Genomic DNA, 12,401 nt, shown 5'->3' with positions numbered 1-12,401 from the left:
CTTGAACCAGGAAAGAAAAAATTGCAAAATAACATTATTCAAAAGCAAGAATACAAGAAAAATACACACACACACACATATATATATATATATATATGCAAACACTACACACTTGAACCAGGAAAGAAAAAACTGCAAAATAACATTATTCAAAAGCAAGAATACAAGAAAAATACATTACTTAAAAAATGTCCTGTTCAAACAACTATATACCTCCTCATGGAGTAGAAGAGTGCAACTTTCTATTTAATCTTAGTCAATCAGCAATCAAGATTCAGTCAATTTTAAGCAACATAGAAGCATGAAAGGAGGAGGTAATAAAAGTATTTGTAATTTGATGAAAAAAATAATTTTACAAGCCAAGTTTTATCTGTATCTTTAAAAATAATATCCATAACCTACATTACACACACCACCACTTAGAACCGACAATTAAAAGTGAAAAGGAGTAATTTATCATGATTTATTACCTAAATACTGTTCTACATTTGACAGGGGTAGGCAGACAGAAGTTTCTTTGGCAAAGGTTACATGACTTTGGCTAAGAATTTGATTGCCATGGTAATACACAATCCAAAATATAAAATTACTTAAGCTTTTCAATTATATACCAAGGTACATATTAACTGCTAAATCACAAGGCTTGTCAACTAGTTTATAATAGACCAAGAAAGAGATGGGAGTAGACGGTGAGGGATTAGTCACGTAACTGATGTTCAGATGATATCAAGCATATAATTTGAAGAAAACATGCAGGTAACAACTTGAATGCCCAAAATTTTGGAAGCTAACCAAGATGTAAAGAACCAAAGCAGCCCAAAAGGTTATAAGAAGCCCTTTACTTATCCACTAAAGAAAAGGTCATTAGAAATTCTAAAAGACATGATTTATTACCTAAATCTTTCTTAGCTTGTTCTGTTTTCCCCTGTTCTTGCAATTTCATATATCGCTCATGAGCTTTCTGTTTCTCTATCTCCTCTCTGCATGATACACAAAAGTTGATAATAAATACAATTGCTTTACATGCAAATCTGTTCAAAGTATAACACCAATTTGAACATCAGCCTACTCCTTAATTATTGGTTCCAAACAGATAAAGTAAAAAACAAAAAAACAAACAAACACTAGGTGTACTCATTTGAACCCAAAATTGCAGAGTCGGCTAATCTCATATCATATATGCACACACTTTGTACCCCTGATCTCATTTTGTTTGGCAAATGACAACCAAAATACACCCTGTATTTTTAAAACCTCAAACAACAGTAGCCAATTGACTACTTTCATGCTATATATATATTTTCCAGATAATTAACCATGAAACCCTTCTTTGTCGAAAGAAAATAACTTAATTATACAATACATACTACGAAAAAGATAACTTAGATTGCAATACGCACCCAAAGAGAACCCAACAAAACAAATCCAAAACCAAAACTCCGTAAATCAGGAAGCAACTAAACCTTTAAAGACGACAACACTTATTTCCCCAAAAATCACCAAGAATCAAATTATCTCAAATAAAGCAAGAAGCCAAGAAAATAGAGAACAGACTATTACCTTGGATGCACTGCCTTTAGGCCATCCAAGGCCTAATCCTCCTCCACCGTTGCTGGACAAAAGATCAAAAATTTCTTCGTTATATATCTCCAAGACCGTCTTCCTCCCCATCTCCAATAAAAATAACATGTACACTACAATTGCAAACCGTGTTCAACAAAAGCAAGAATCTCCTCAACATATATTTGACAAATTCCACAAGAACAAATTCAGTCCTTTCTTTGGGATTTTTTAAGAATATCTAATAAATCATAATCCTCTTTTATCTCACACTAGAATGCTTTATTGAACATGTTTATCTTATTCAAAGCTTGTGCTCCTATCCCAGTTCAGCAAGCATGTTGACAATTATCACCAATCCTTGGTAGCAACATAGAAATTCATACTCTGTGATCAACTCAGAGATCATTTCAAAATTCACAAAACAACACAAATGACTTCTTCCTCCCAAATCCTAGGAATAAATTTAAAAATAAAAAATAAATAATAACTGAGTTGAAGCAATAGCATCAAATCTCCCCCCCTGTATGATTGCAGTGAAAATCAAAAAAACAAAAACAAAATATTACCTTAAACTAAGCATAGGAGAACAACAAATTGTTACTCTTCCCCAGGATCCAAGCATAGGAGAAATAGAATTAAATTGTTACTTGAAACCATAAGTTATGAACTATTCTAGTCTTAAATTGAATTTAACTTACCCATTGTTATTTGAGTCCTTTAGCGCCACAACTCCTTACACATCTTCCACTCGTGCCATCCTGTATACACTTACAAATGAAATATTGTTATATAACAATATTACTCTCTTGCAATGTTTACTCAACTTGATAAACATGTCAAGAGAGGTTCACTAACTCAAAGTTTTTAAACAAAAAACTAGTTGAAGTTGTTACCTTCTAACACAAACCAAATTTGTTATAATTTTTATAATATTAAGACAACTTCTTAACAAAGTATATACAAGAGCTCTCTCCAAGTTCTTAAACAAAAAAACTATTTGAAGTTCTTACCCTCTAATACAAACCAAAATTGTTATAATCATTATAATATCAAAAGAAAGTCTTAAACAAAATACAACAAAAGCTCCCTCAAACGTTGCTTTCACTTGCTTGAGATCCATGAGAGTTCCCTCCAAGCCTAGGAATAATAGAATTCATATCATAATCAATAATCTTTCTAACAATTGCTTGATATGTGTGTGTGAAATTAAATAAATTAAAATAAAAAAAAAAGTGACAGGCAAAATTCTCTTACCCTCCGAAATGTTTTAGTAGCATATTCACTTGTGCTTGCAAAGCAGCTTGGGATGCTTTTGATTCCTCCATTTCAGCCTTCATGGCAGCTTTTGCTTCCTGCATTTCAGCCTTCATAGCAGCTTGTGCTTCCTGCATTTCAGCCTTCATAGCAACTTGTATTTCCTCCAACTTTTCACATTTCTCTAGTGATTCAGCTAGCTTCTTTTCAGTTTCTAGCTGTTGAGCCAAGCATTCATCATGGTGTTCTGTTGATGAGGAATTTAACCGGATAGGTATGGCACCACAACCCTGTCCTCTAACATGTCCTGAGCGGTGTCCACCTAGCACCTTCAAGACAATGTCTTCTTGGCTAATGTTGTCGGAGTTAGAGGAATCTATTGATTTCATTTCATCCTGCACAAGCCATATAAACCTCAACTAAATAAGTCATGCAAATTCATTAGGCATATTCATCATGAGTACTCATTTCATTCACTTACATATTTACTCTCAGCGTAGTCACTCACAAATTTTCCATCCTTTTTTCTAACATGCGTTTGCTTGTAGATTTCTATGGGATTGGGTATGGACTTAGTAATCTTTGCCTACACATAATACACCTAATTAGCTGGTACATTGAAGAACATTACTATAAAACCTTAACACTATATATTCTTACCTTTTTGTGAATAACATTGACGAATGATGAGGTGCCAGCGGTATGATTTGTTTGCATCTCTGCTCTATTTTTCTTATTTTGCTCAGATTTTTTCTGCAAAAATTCAATCAAACATATTCATTTCATTTTTTATAGCTGAATACAAATCTTAGAAATAATAATTGACTATTTATTTGAATAAGATATATTTACCTTCCACGAGTCAGTTTCGAATGAATCACATAGAGCAGGCCATTGTCCTGAAGAAATACCTTTTTGGAACATTGGCCCTCGCCTGAAGTTTAGCATTGGCCACCGCTGCCAAATCCCGGTCGTCCACATTTTCGAAATAAATTCTGTAGTGATCTATGTGCAAATTGGAGTGATGTCTCCTATAGCTCAGACGTAATTGATACTTTAAGGCATCCCTGTGCTTCTTTAGCTCCATATCCAAAGCAAACTTACCCTGAGACATAGTAATTACGAAAATAATGGTCAAACGTTTGTCACATTAATTGTAGCGACATAATACACATACAAAATGAGATTTATACCTTCACACGTTCTTCCAAGTTCTTCACCATTACATCCGGGACCTTGCTCCAACTATCATAATGGAGGTCGCAATGATCATACACAATCTTAGAAATTATCCTTGACCATGCCTCAGCATTTTCGCCCACAAGTACTCGATACTTATCAGCGAATTCCAAAGTAATCGGACCATCCTTATTTATCATAGCATTGACCCTCAAATTCTTGTTCTTACCCCTTGGCCGTCTAATGGACGTGCTAGTTATTAATCAAAATATTGAAACGTAGTTAGTTGTATCTAGCGAAGTAGTTTGCAAAGTGTACGCAACAAAGTAATAAGCAAAAGACCGTATATTCACTTACAGCTTGAGGTGGGTGCAACTCCCAATGAGTGTATGTGAGCAGACGACTTTTCGGAATGATGGGCCTCCATTGAGTTGGGGGGCACTATTGATAGCATGTCCATATCATCAATTGCATCAACTAGAGTCGGCTTGTCAAGATCCTCGACATGACATAGGCCTCGACCTTGGCCTCGAACTCGGCCACGACCTTGGCTTTGGCCTATCACCAATTCTAGTTGCTATGATAGATCTACAAACAACACAAGACAAATGCGGATCAATCATATAACCATAATATTGCATGTTAAATGGTTTGGACAAAAAAAATTGTTCATATACTTAATTTAGTTAATTGTACATAAGTGGGCAATTTTTAAAGAAAGAAAAACAAAAAACAAAAAACAAAATATTAATAGCAAAGCTTCATACAATATGTTAATCCAATTCATACTTGGTCATTCTGTCTCATAGTCTGTATCACTGTTGCTTCAGGATGACTGTTTGTGTTCAGAGTTCTCTGTGTGTTCAGATTCTGTATCATAGTTGCTACTTAACTCTTCTTCATTATTGGAGTTAGTATTATGCTCCTCAATCAAAGGGTTATCGTTAATGAACATGCTTGCATCAAGTTGCACATATAATTCATCAATAGGTATTGTCAAATCATCTCTACGTAACATAGTAGAGTTTTCAATAATGGCAATATTACCCCCAGCACATTTAGTTTCCTAATATACCTCATTGTTGGTTATTTGGTCATCATTCTCACTATCTTCCCCTACCACTGTTGGATTATAGTATGTGTTTCTATTGGTCAACTCATACCATTTACGAGAAGTATTCACAATTGTAAAACCTTGTTCCTTTCTTATTCTCAGCGTATTACTCACAGTGTCTCACCAATCGCACTCAAATAGATACACCCAATTTTGGCGAGTAACATAACTCAAAAATGTTCTTCAGCTCACCATAGTACTCATCGTTTGACGTGTTGTACCGACCTTTAAAAACAATTCCACTGTTTTGGGTAGTACGAGTTTCTGCACATTCTTTTGAGTGGAACCTTACCCCATTCACAATGCAACCTCTATACGATCTAACTTGACGATCAGGCCCAAGTGAAAGATGATATAATTGTTCTGGGACATTTTCTGCGCTACACCCACCACTATATATATTATCTTGAAACTAACGCTCAAATGTGGCCTCATGCTTCTTCTCAATGTCATAGCCACCTTCCCTTTTGATCATCTGATAGTCTTCACTGCATTAAAAGTGCATGTTGTTAGTAATCATCTAGTGTCATGAATAAACATAACGTAAGGAACCCACAATTATACACTTACTACAAGTATGAAGCCATTTCATTACAGTGGCTAAGCACATACCATCGAGCCCTTGCAAAAATGTTCTCATCAAGTGTCACATATTTTGCCGCACCCAACGGTTGAACTCGTTAAGAGAACCCATCAAGGCCTTGTTTCGTTTCTTCTAGACAGCCATCAACATTTCGCTCTTCACGGTTCCATCTTGTCTCAATCCCACAAAGATACATGGAGCAAAACGTCAAACACTCATCAACTAAATAAGCCTCAGTAATTGAACCCTCCGGTCGTGCTTTGTTCCGCACACTCCTCTTATGTTTACCAAGCGTCCTTTCCATTGGATACATCCAACGGTTTTGTACTGGTCCCCCAAGCTCAGCCTCTCGAGGTAAATGAACTGCTAGATGGACCATAACATCGAAAAATGCTGGTGGAAATATTTGTTCCATCTTGCATAGAATGACGACAATGTCAACCTTCATTTGCTTCAAAATATCTACTTTTAATGTACGTGCACACAACTGCTTAAAAAAATTAACCATCTCAATCAATGTTGTTTCTATTTCAGGCGTTAATTTTCCACGGATTGCGACAGGAAGTAAGCGCTGTAAAAAGACATGACAATTGTGGCTTTTCATTCCTGATATCCTGCCAGGTTGCTTCTTCACACATCGACCAATGTTAGACGCATACCCGTCAGGAAATTTCACACATTTCAGCCACTCACATAACTGGTTCTTCTCATCTCTTGTCAAAGTATATGCCGCAAGTGGCATCGTGGTTGTGGCACCATTTGTCTGCAAGTGCAATTCTTTACGTATACCCATCTCACGTAAATCTCTTCGTGCATTGGCTGTGTCCTTTGTCTTTCCAGGAATATTCATCAATGTACCCAAGATACTATCACATATGTTCTTCTCAATATGCATGACATCTAAATTGTGTCGTAGTTTCAATGTTGACCAGTAAGGCAACTTAAAGAAAATACTTTTCTTCCTCCAATTCGACACATTTAGATCAACACCACTTGTGCGACGCTTTCTCTTGTTCCCACTATGTTTCCCAAACTGCACATTTTCAACATGTATTAGTTGTTGCAACAGTTGATCTCTAGACATTTCTTCAGGTTCCAATCTATGCTCCTCTGTACCATCGAACAATTCTCTTTCTTGGCGCCACTCATGGTCTCGAGGAAGCCACCTACGATGACACATGTAACACTCTTTAGACCCATACTTCAACCTATAAGACATTGTATCCTTGTTACATATCGGACATGCCAGCTCTCCCTTTGTAGAATACCCAGACAAGTTCTCATACGCAGGAAAATCATTTATGGTCCATAGTAATGCTGCATGCAACTGAAATGTCTCTTTAGTCAAAGAATCATAAGTGGTTACACCTTCATTCCATAATTCATGCAAATCATCAACTAGAGGCCGCAAATACACATCAATGTCGTTTTCCAGGTGATGTACGACCAGGGATAATTAATGACAATATCATATTTGGATCCTTTATACACATCCATGGAGGTAAATTGTACGGCATTACTACTACTGGCCATATGCTATATGTGGTACTCATATTACCAAATGGGTTGAAACCATCACTTGCCAAACCAAGTCGCACGTTGCGGGAATCACGAGCAAACCATTCATGTTCTTTATCAAACTCTTTCCACGCAAGACCATCGGCTGGGCGTCTTAGAGTGTTGCCGTCATCTTTTCGTTCATCTTTGTACCACCTCATATGTTTGGCCATATCTTTTGACATAAACAATCGTTGCAACCTCGGTTTTATTGGGAAATACCGTAAGACCTTTTAAGGAATTTTCTTGCCACTACCCTTAACACAACTCCATCTTGAAGTGTTGCATGTTGGGCACTTTACTTTATCAGCATGTTCCTTCCAGAAAAGCACACAATCATTCTTGCATGCATGTATCGACTCATAACCAAAACTCAAGTCTCGGCAAAATCGCTTTGCTTCTCGGTACGAGCGTGGCAATGTGTCTCCATCAGGAAGGGCCTCCTTTATCAATTTAATTATCATATCGAATGCCTTATTACTCATGTTGCAAATTGTCTTTATATGAAGCATCTTCAAAATGAAAGCTACTTTTGTAAATTTATTACAGCCTGGATAAAGTCCACCCATGCCATCTTCCCATAATCGACAGAAAGGGGTCCTATATTCGTGACTATTAGTTGTCAAACCTGGAGTAGTAGAGGGTTCACCTATGTTGGCTTCAAAAAATGTCCCCATTTGAACATCGCCTAACAATTCTTCAATCTCATCAACCTCCTCTATCCTCACATTTGTATCAGTGTATAAGTTGGCAGTCACGTTTATACCACACGGATCTTCTTCGCCATGGAATATCCATAGAGTGTATGTGCGATCAATTCCATGTTCATACAAGTGACTCTCCGCCAACTCAATATGACGAAAATATCGATTTGCACAATCACGACATGGACACCTCATAATACCATTTACATCCACACATTGGCGCGCCATTCTAAGGAATTCTTCAACACCTTTTAGATATTGATCGGAACATCGAGTAGGTTCTTGCATCCAACTCTTATCCATCTCTATTCACTATCACAAGTTACTCCTTACCTACATTTAATCACAGGCGTGTTTAGAGAAGTTTTAATTTTCTGTCACAATTATCAAATTTTCAGATTTATAAGTCACTCACGAAAGCTTTTAAGTACAAGATTCAAGATATATATGCAAAGTAATAATAAGTCTTACTTATTAATACTCATACTAGTACTATGACTAATTTCTTATGAAGTCCTTTAAAAAAATATAATGTTTTCTATGAAGTGGCCCAAACTAATTTTTTACTTCACAAACAATTCCTTTTGAGTATTGTTTTTTTCACGCAAAAAATTCTAGTTCCACCCTTAGTCAAACCCTCTCATGCCAATATTTTGGATCTCTTTAATCTTTTCAATCATTTTTGCCATCTTTAGGAGCTAGCTAGGCTTACAATGGTGAGATCCTATTAATTGACTTTCCTTCTCTTTAAGTTCTTTAATCGTTTTTTTATTCCCAAGAGGTTGTTGTACAATAGGGACACCTGATTAATTATTTTAGTTTGTAACTTAATTTTGGTTTAATCCTCAAAGTATCATCTGATTAATCTCTCAACATGTTTATATGGGGATGACTTGAATCATATGGGGATCTCTACCACATTTATATCATGTGTCTCATATGTAGTAAATATAGCTACAAGTAAAGTTTAAAGGTGGTGCATAAAAGGAGTGGTAGGAGGCTACTATTTACATAGCTACCTTATCCTCATTTTGACATATCTGCTCTAATGACATATCTGCAACTTTATCCTCATTTTGCATATATAAAAGCTTTTACTTTATGATCAATCATATGTCTAATCATATGAAAGACATGGGTAACATGCGTGAGTAGGGGAGAGGTACATCCAAGCAATGCCAATAATTTAGGTGTAAAAGAAATCTTTTTATCAGTGAAGTTGCTAATCAAGCGCAGAATATAACATACTGCAGAACTTCACAGCTAATAACAATTAAAGCATTCATCAAGTTAACAGCCTTACTTGAGCTTCAAGGATTGTCAATAGAGTCTTCGTTCTTTGCAAAAGCCCAAGTTCTATGTGTTTTCTCTTCACAGAATCGTAGAACTCTTCCACCAAAAAGGCTTGAACAATCCTACAAAATAGTTGGGACAGATGCTCATTCACCCAAGCACACACAAGAGAAAGAGAGATGGATAAACTGTAAATCCTTGTGCCTATGAAAAACAAACCTTTTCCTTACAGCACCACCAGAAAGAACTCCACCATAAGCCCGGTTAGCAGTCGTCCGGTTCCTTGATAACCTAGACCTCTTATACTCAGCAGTCGTCCGGTTCTTCTTCTTCTTCTTCCTCTTCCTCTTCCTCTTCCTCTCTTGTTGATAAAGGCAATAACTTACTGTTTTTGTAGATGCTTGAAACTAGCTGGTCATGCCATTGGGCAGCTAGATCAAGGCAATCGGCATTGCTCGCATATGAAACAAAATTAGGTGCTCAAAGTTGGCATATATGTCCTGCAGGATGACAACATTACAACATTATGCTGTTGATAAAGGTCTTGCCAAAAAACTATAAGATATAAGCTATATAGCAAGTGCATTTTCTGACACCAAATCGATTAAAAAAAAAAAAAACAAAACAAAACAAACTCAAGAACCTCGATAAATATATAAGACATTCCAGAACACTATATAAATTATATTTTTGCAGTCACTTATCTGAATCCATTAACTACAAGTCTTGAAAAAATAAAGGTTAATTGAGAAAGTTCAGTGAAACCTCTTCAACGCCCATTTGACATAACTACTAGTTTCTAATCGTACAATTAAGGAAACCCCATAAAATCCAGAAGACAAGAAGATACGGAAACACACACTAATATTTTTATGGAGAACTCATGGACAGAAAGAGCAAAAAGCACAAAGAGATATGGCCCAACATGTCACCAGAAAACTATAAAGGAAAAATGACCATAACAGGTCTCAAAATCTAGATTTTATAGGAAAAGCATCTATAGTGGCAGATGTATGCAGGTTCAGTAATTATCAAAGAAGAAAACACACACAAGAACAGAGCCAATGATCATCCCATTACTTCATGGAAAAGCCAAGCAAAGCCCAAATGGATATGTCAACTATGTGATCGTATGAGTGTGAGACCAGCCTATTCTTGCAGCTACCCCTGATTTGCTACCAGAAAAAGTGCCAGCGTTGCCAAAGATATTGCTGGACTTAACACATAGCATCTTGAAAGAACCCAAGACGCAATAGAGCAGTTGAGGAACAAAAGTGGCATTGGTCTTCCCTAGCGCCTCCAAGTCTTTATTTGAGTGGATATCAAGCAATTTTTATGCCTCCAAAAGATAAATATTTCATTTCCTTTTTATTCTTAAGAGTTATTTTATTTGCTTCCAAACTAAATTCTTAAAAAAAAATAAAGGTGAATTCCATAGCTTACCTTTTCTCTACATGATTGATCCTTATTGGTCATGCAATTGGGCAGCTAAATCTAGGCCATCGACATTGCTCACCTATGAAACAAAATTAGGTGCTCAAAGGTGGCTCAAATGTCATGCTGTACAACAACATTACAGCATTATGATGATTATGTTGGACTTTACCAAGCAAGTATGAAATAAGAGCCTAAGCTATATAAAAAAACTGGTAGGATTTCTGTAAATCAATACTGCACCTTGCCAGTAGACAAATTTGCATGATGGGAACACAAAAAGAGCTTTAGATGTGATACACATCGAGTATCAGCAACAGCCTATTTCATCAAAAACCGTCAAAACACAACTTGGCAATGTCATTCCATACAGTCAGACGCCCATGAGGAACTTTGTATCCCTTGGGTTCTTATACCTCCATTTAAGAAAAGGAAAACCATCATGTGCTTCCGATTCATATTTTTTACGTAGCCCCATCAAACTAAGGATGGTGAAACATTATTATCTCTCAAGTTTGCAAAAGAACAACCATCTCCAAAGATTAGAGCAGAAAGCATTGAGAAATTACCAGATACAGTACACACATGAATCATTCCTCCCACAAATAAAATAAGATTCCATATATTTTATAATTGATTCATGAAATTCAATTAGAACCAACAATAAAATCTAAGGACCTACCCTTGAAATCCCAATATCTAAACAAACTAAATATATCTCAATGGGCTCTCTCCGGTCTTAACGCATCTCAATGAGTTCAATCTAGCATAAATAAAGAAAGAAGAAGTCCTACATGCAAGAACAACGTTTACGACAATAGAACAAATGGGAGATTAATCAAATACGTACACCACCTAGAAAATCACCAAAAGCAAAAGAAAGAATATGAAAAGCATCTCATTGAATTCAAATTAGCGACTAATACAAAACAATCACTTGAGAAAACAAGCAAAAATATAAAAACACCTTGAAGATCACCAATAATCATTAAAAAAAAAACAAACAAGGAAACCCCATATGAGGTAATTCAAAATTAGCCGAAAGATAAAATACCCACATAAAAAGACATCATTTCACCATCAAAGCCAATGTTCACAGAAAAGAAAACAACATATGCAAGCTCAACTCAAAATTACAGGGGACGAAAACAAAGACCCAGATCCATAAATAGCCCCAAAACACGAAAATACACAAAGACCCACGTACATACCAGGAGGATGTGCGTATGTGGGTCGGATCCGATTCGATTCGATCTAGGTCCGTCTATCTTCTCCTTCTCCTTCTTCTTCTTCCTCTTCCTGTCTTGTTGATTTCGCTGTTTCTGGAAGTGAGATCGAGAGAGAGAGTGAGAGTGAGAGAGAGTGATTTTATTTTGAGTCAGAGTGATTTTGGGAGTTTGAGTCAGAAAACAAAAAAAAAAATGGTATAAAAATTTCATAAAATTTCAGAAAATTAGCGCCAATTTCAGAGATGGCGCTAATTTTATTTGGTACAATCAATAGCGGCGACCACAGTCGCCGCTAATTATCTCAAATAGCGGCGATCCAATGTGTCGCCGCTATTGGAGGTATTTTTTTTTATAAAAAAATTATACTTACAATTTTTTATTTATTTATTTTATTTATTATTATTATTATTTTTTAATTTTTCTCTTGTAATATGTTCTTATTATTATACTATTAACTAAAAATTTTCGTTTAATAAATTTTTATGATAAAA

The 12,401-nt window shown here is 36.0% G+C and overlaps 1 protein-coding gene and 1 long non-coding RNA gene across 5 annotated transcripts; both read right to left on the bottom strand.

Moving 5' to 3' along the window:
- Positions 1-196: 196 nt before the first annotated feature.
- On the bottom strand, positions 197-11,998 carry LOC132186507 (uncharacterized). 4 transcript variants are annotated; one of them, XR_009440754.1, is made up of 5 exons: positions 11,893-11,918; positions 9,258-9,369; positions 2,262-2,321; positions 1,561-1,612; positions 197-980 (listed from the first exon to the last, which is right to left on the bottom strand). It is a non-coding gene; the product is annotated as an uncharacterized LOC132186507 (long non-coding RNA). The 4 variants fall into 4 exon arrangements; XR_009440755.1 differs by lacking the exons at positions 2,262-2,321; positions 9,258-9,369 and adding an exon at positions 9,467-9,747 and having other exon boundaries at positions 11,893-11,998; XR_009440753.1 differs by lacking the exons at positions 2,262-2,321; positions 9,258-9,369; positions 11,893-11,918 and adding exons at positions 9,467-9,747; positions 10,691-10,909.
- On the bottom strand, positions 2,581-3,544 carry LOC132186504 (uncharacterized). The gene is made up of 4 exons (XM_059600483.1): positions 3,478-3,544; positions 3,299-3,403; positions 2,818-3,212; positions 2,581-2,700 (listed from the first exon to the last, which is right to left on the bottom strand). The coding sequence occupies exons 1-4, from the start codon at positions 3,532-3,534 to the stop codon at positions 2,652-2,654; spliced, it is 606 nt and encodes a 201-aa protein (XP_059456466.1). The 5' UTR covers positions 3,535-3,544; the 3' UTR covers positions 2,581-2,651.
- Positions 11,999-12,401: the final 403 nt, after the last annotated feature.

This window comes from Corylus avellana, chromosome ca7, assembly GCF_901000735.1.
Source record: "Corylus avellana chromosome ca7, CavTom2PMs-1.0".
NCBI lineage: Eukaryota > Viridiplantae > Streptophyta > Magnoliopsida > Fagales > Betulaceae > Corylus > Corylus avellana.
Note: the sequence above shows the minus strand (reverse complement) of the source record. Positions and strands in the feature narration are given on the sequence as shown.

Excerpts from the sequence above, each read along its gene's own strand:
- LOC132186504 (XM_059600483.1), bottom strand. The coding sequence starts at position 3,534 with ATGCAAACAAATCATACCGCTGGCACCTCATCATTCGTCAATGTTATT. Across the intron at positions 3,404-3,477 it reads TCAATGTTATTCACAAAAAG|GCAAAGATTACTAAGTCCAT; the intron begins GTAAGAATATAT and ends TATTATGTGTAG. Across the intron at positions 2,701-2,817 it reads CTACTAAAACATTTCGGAGG|GCTTGGAGGGAACTCTCATG; the intron begins GTAAGAGAATTT and ends TATTATTCCTAG.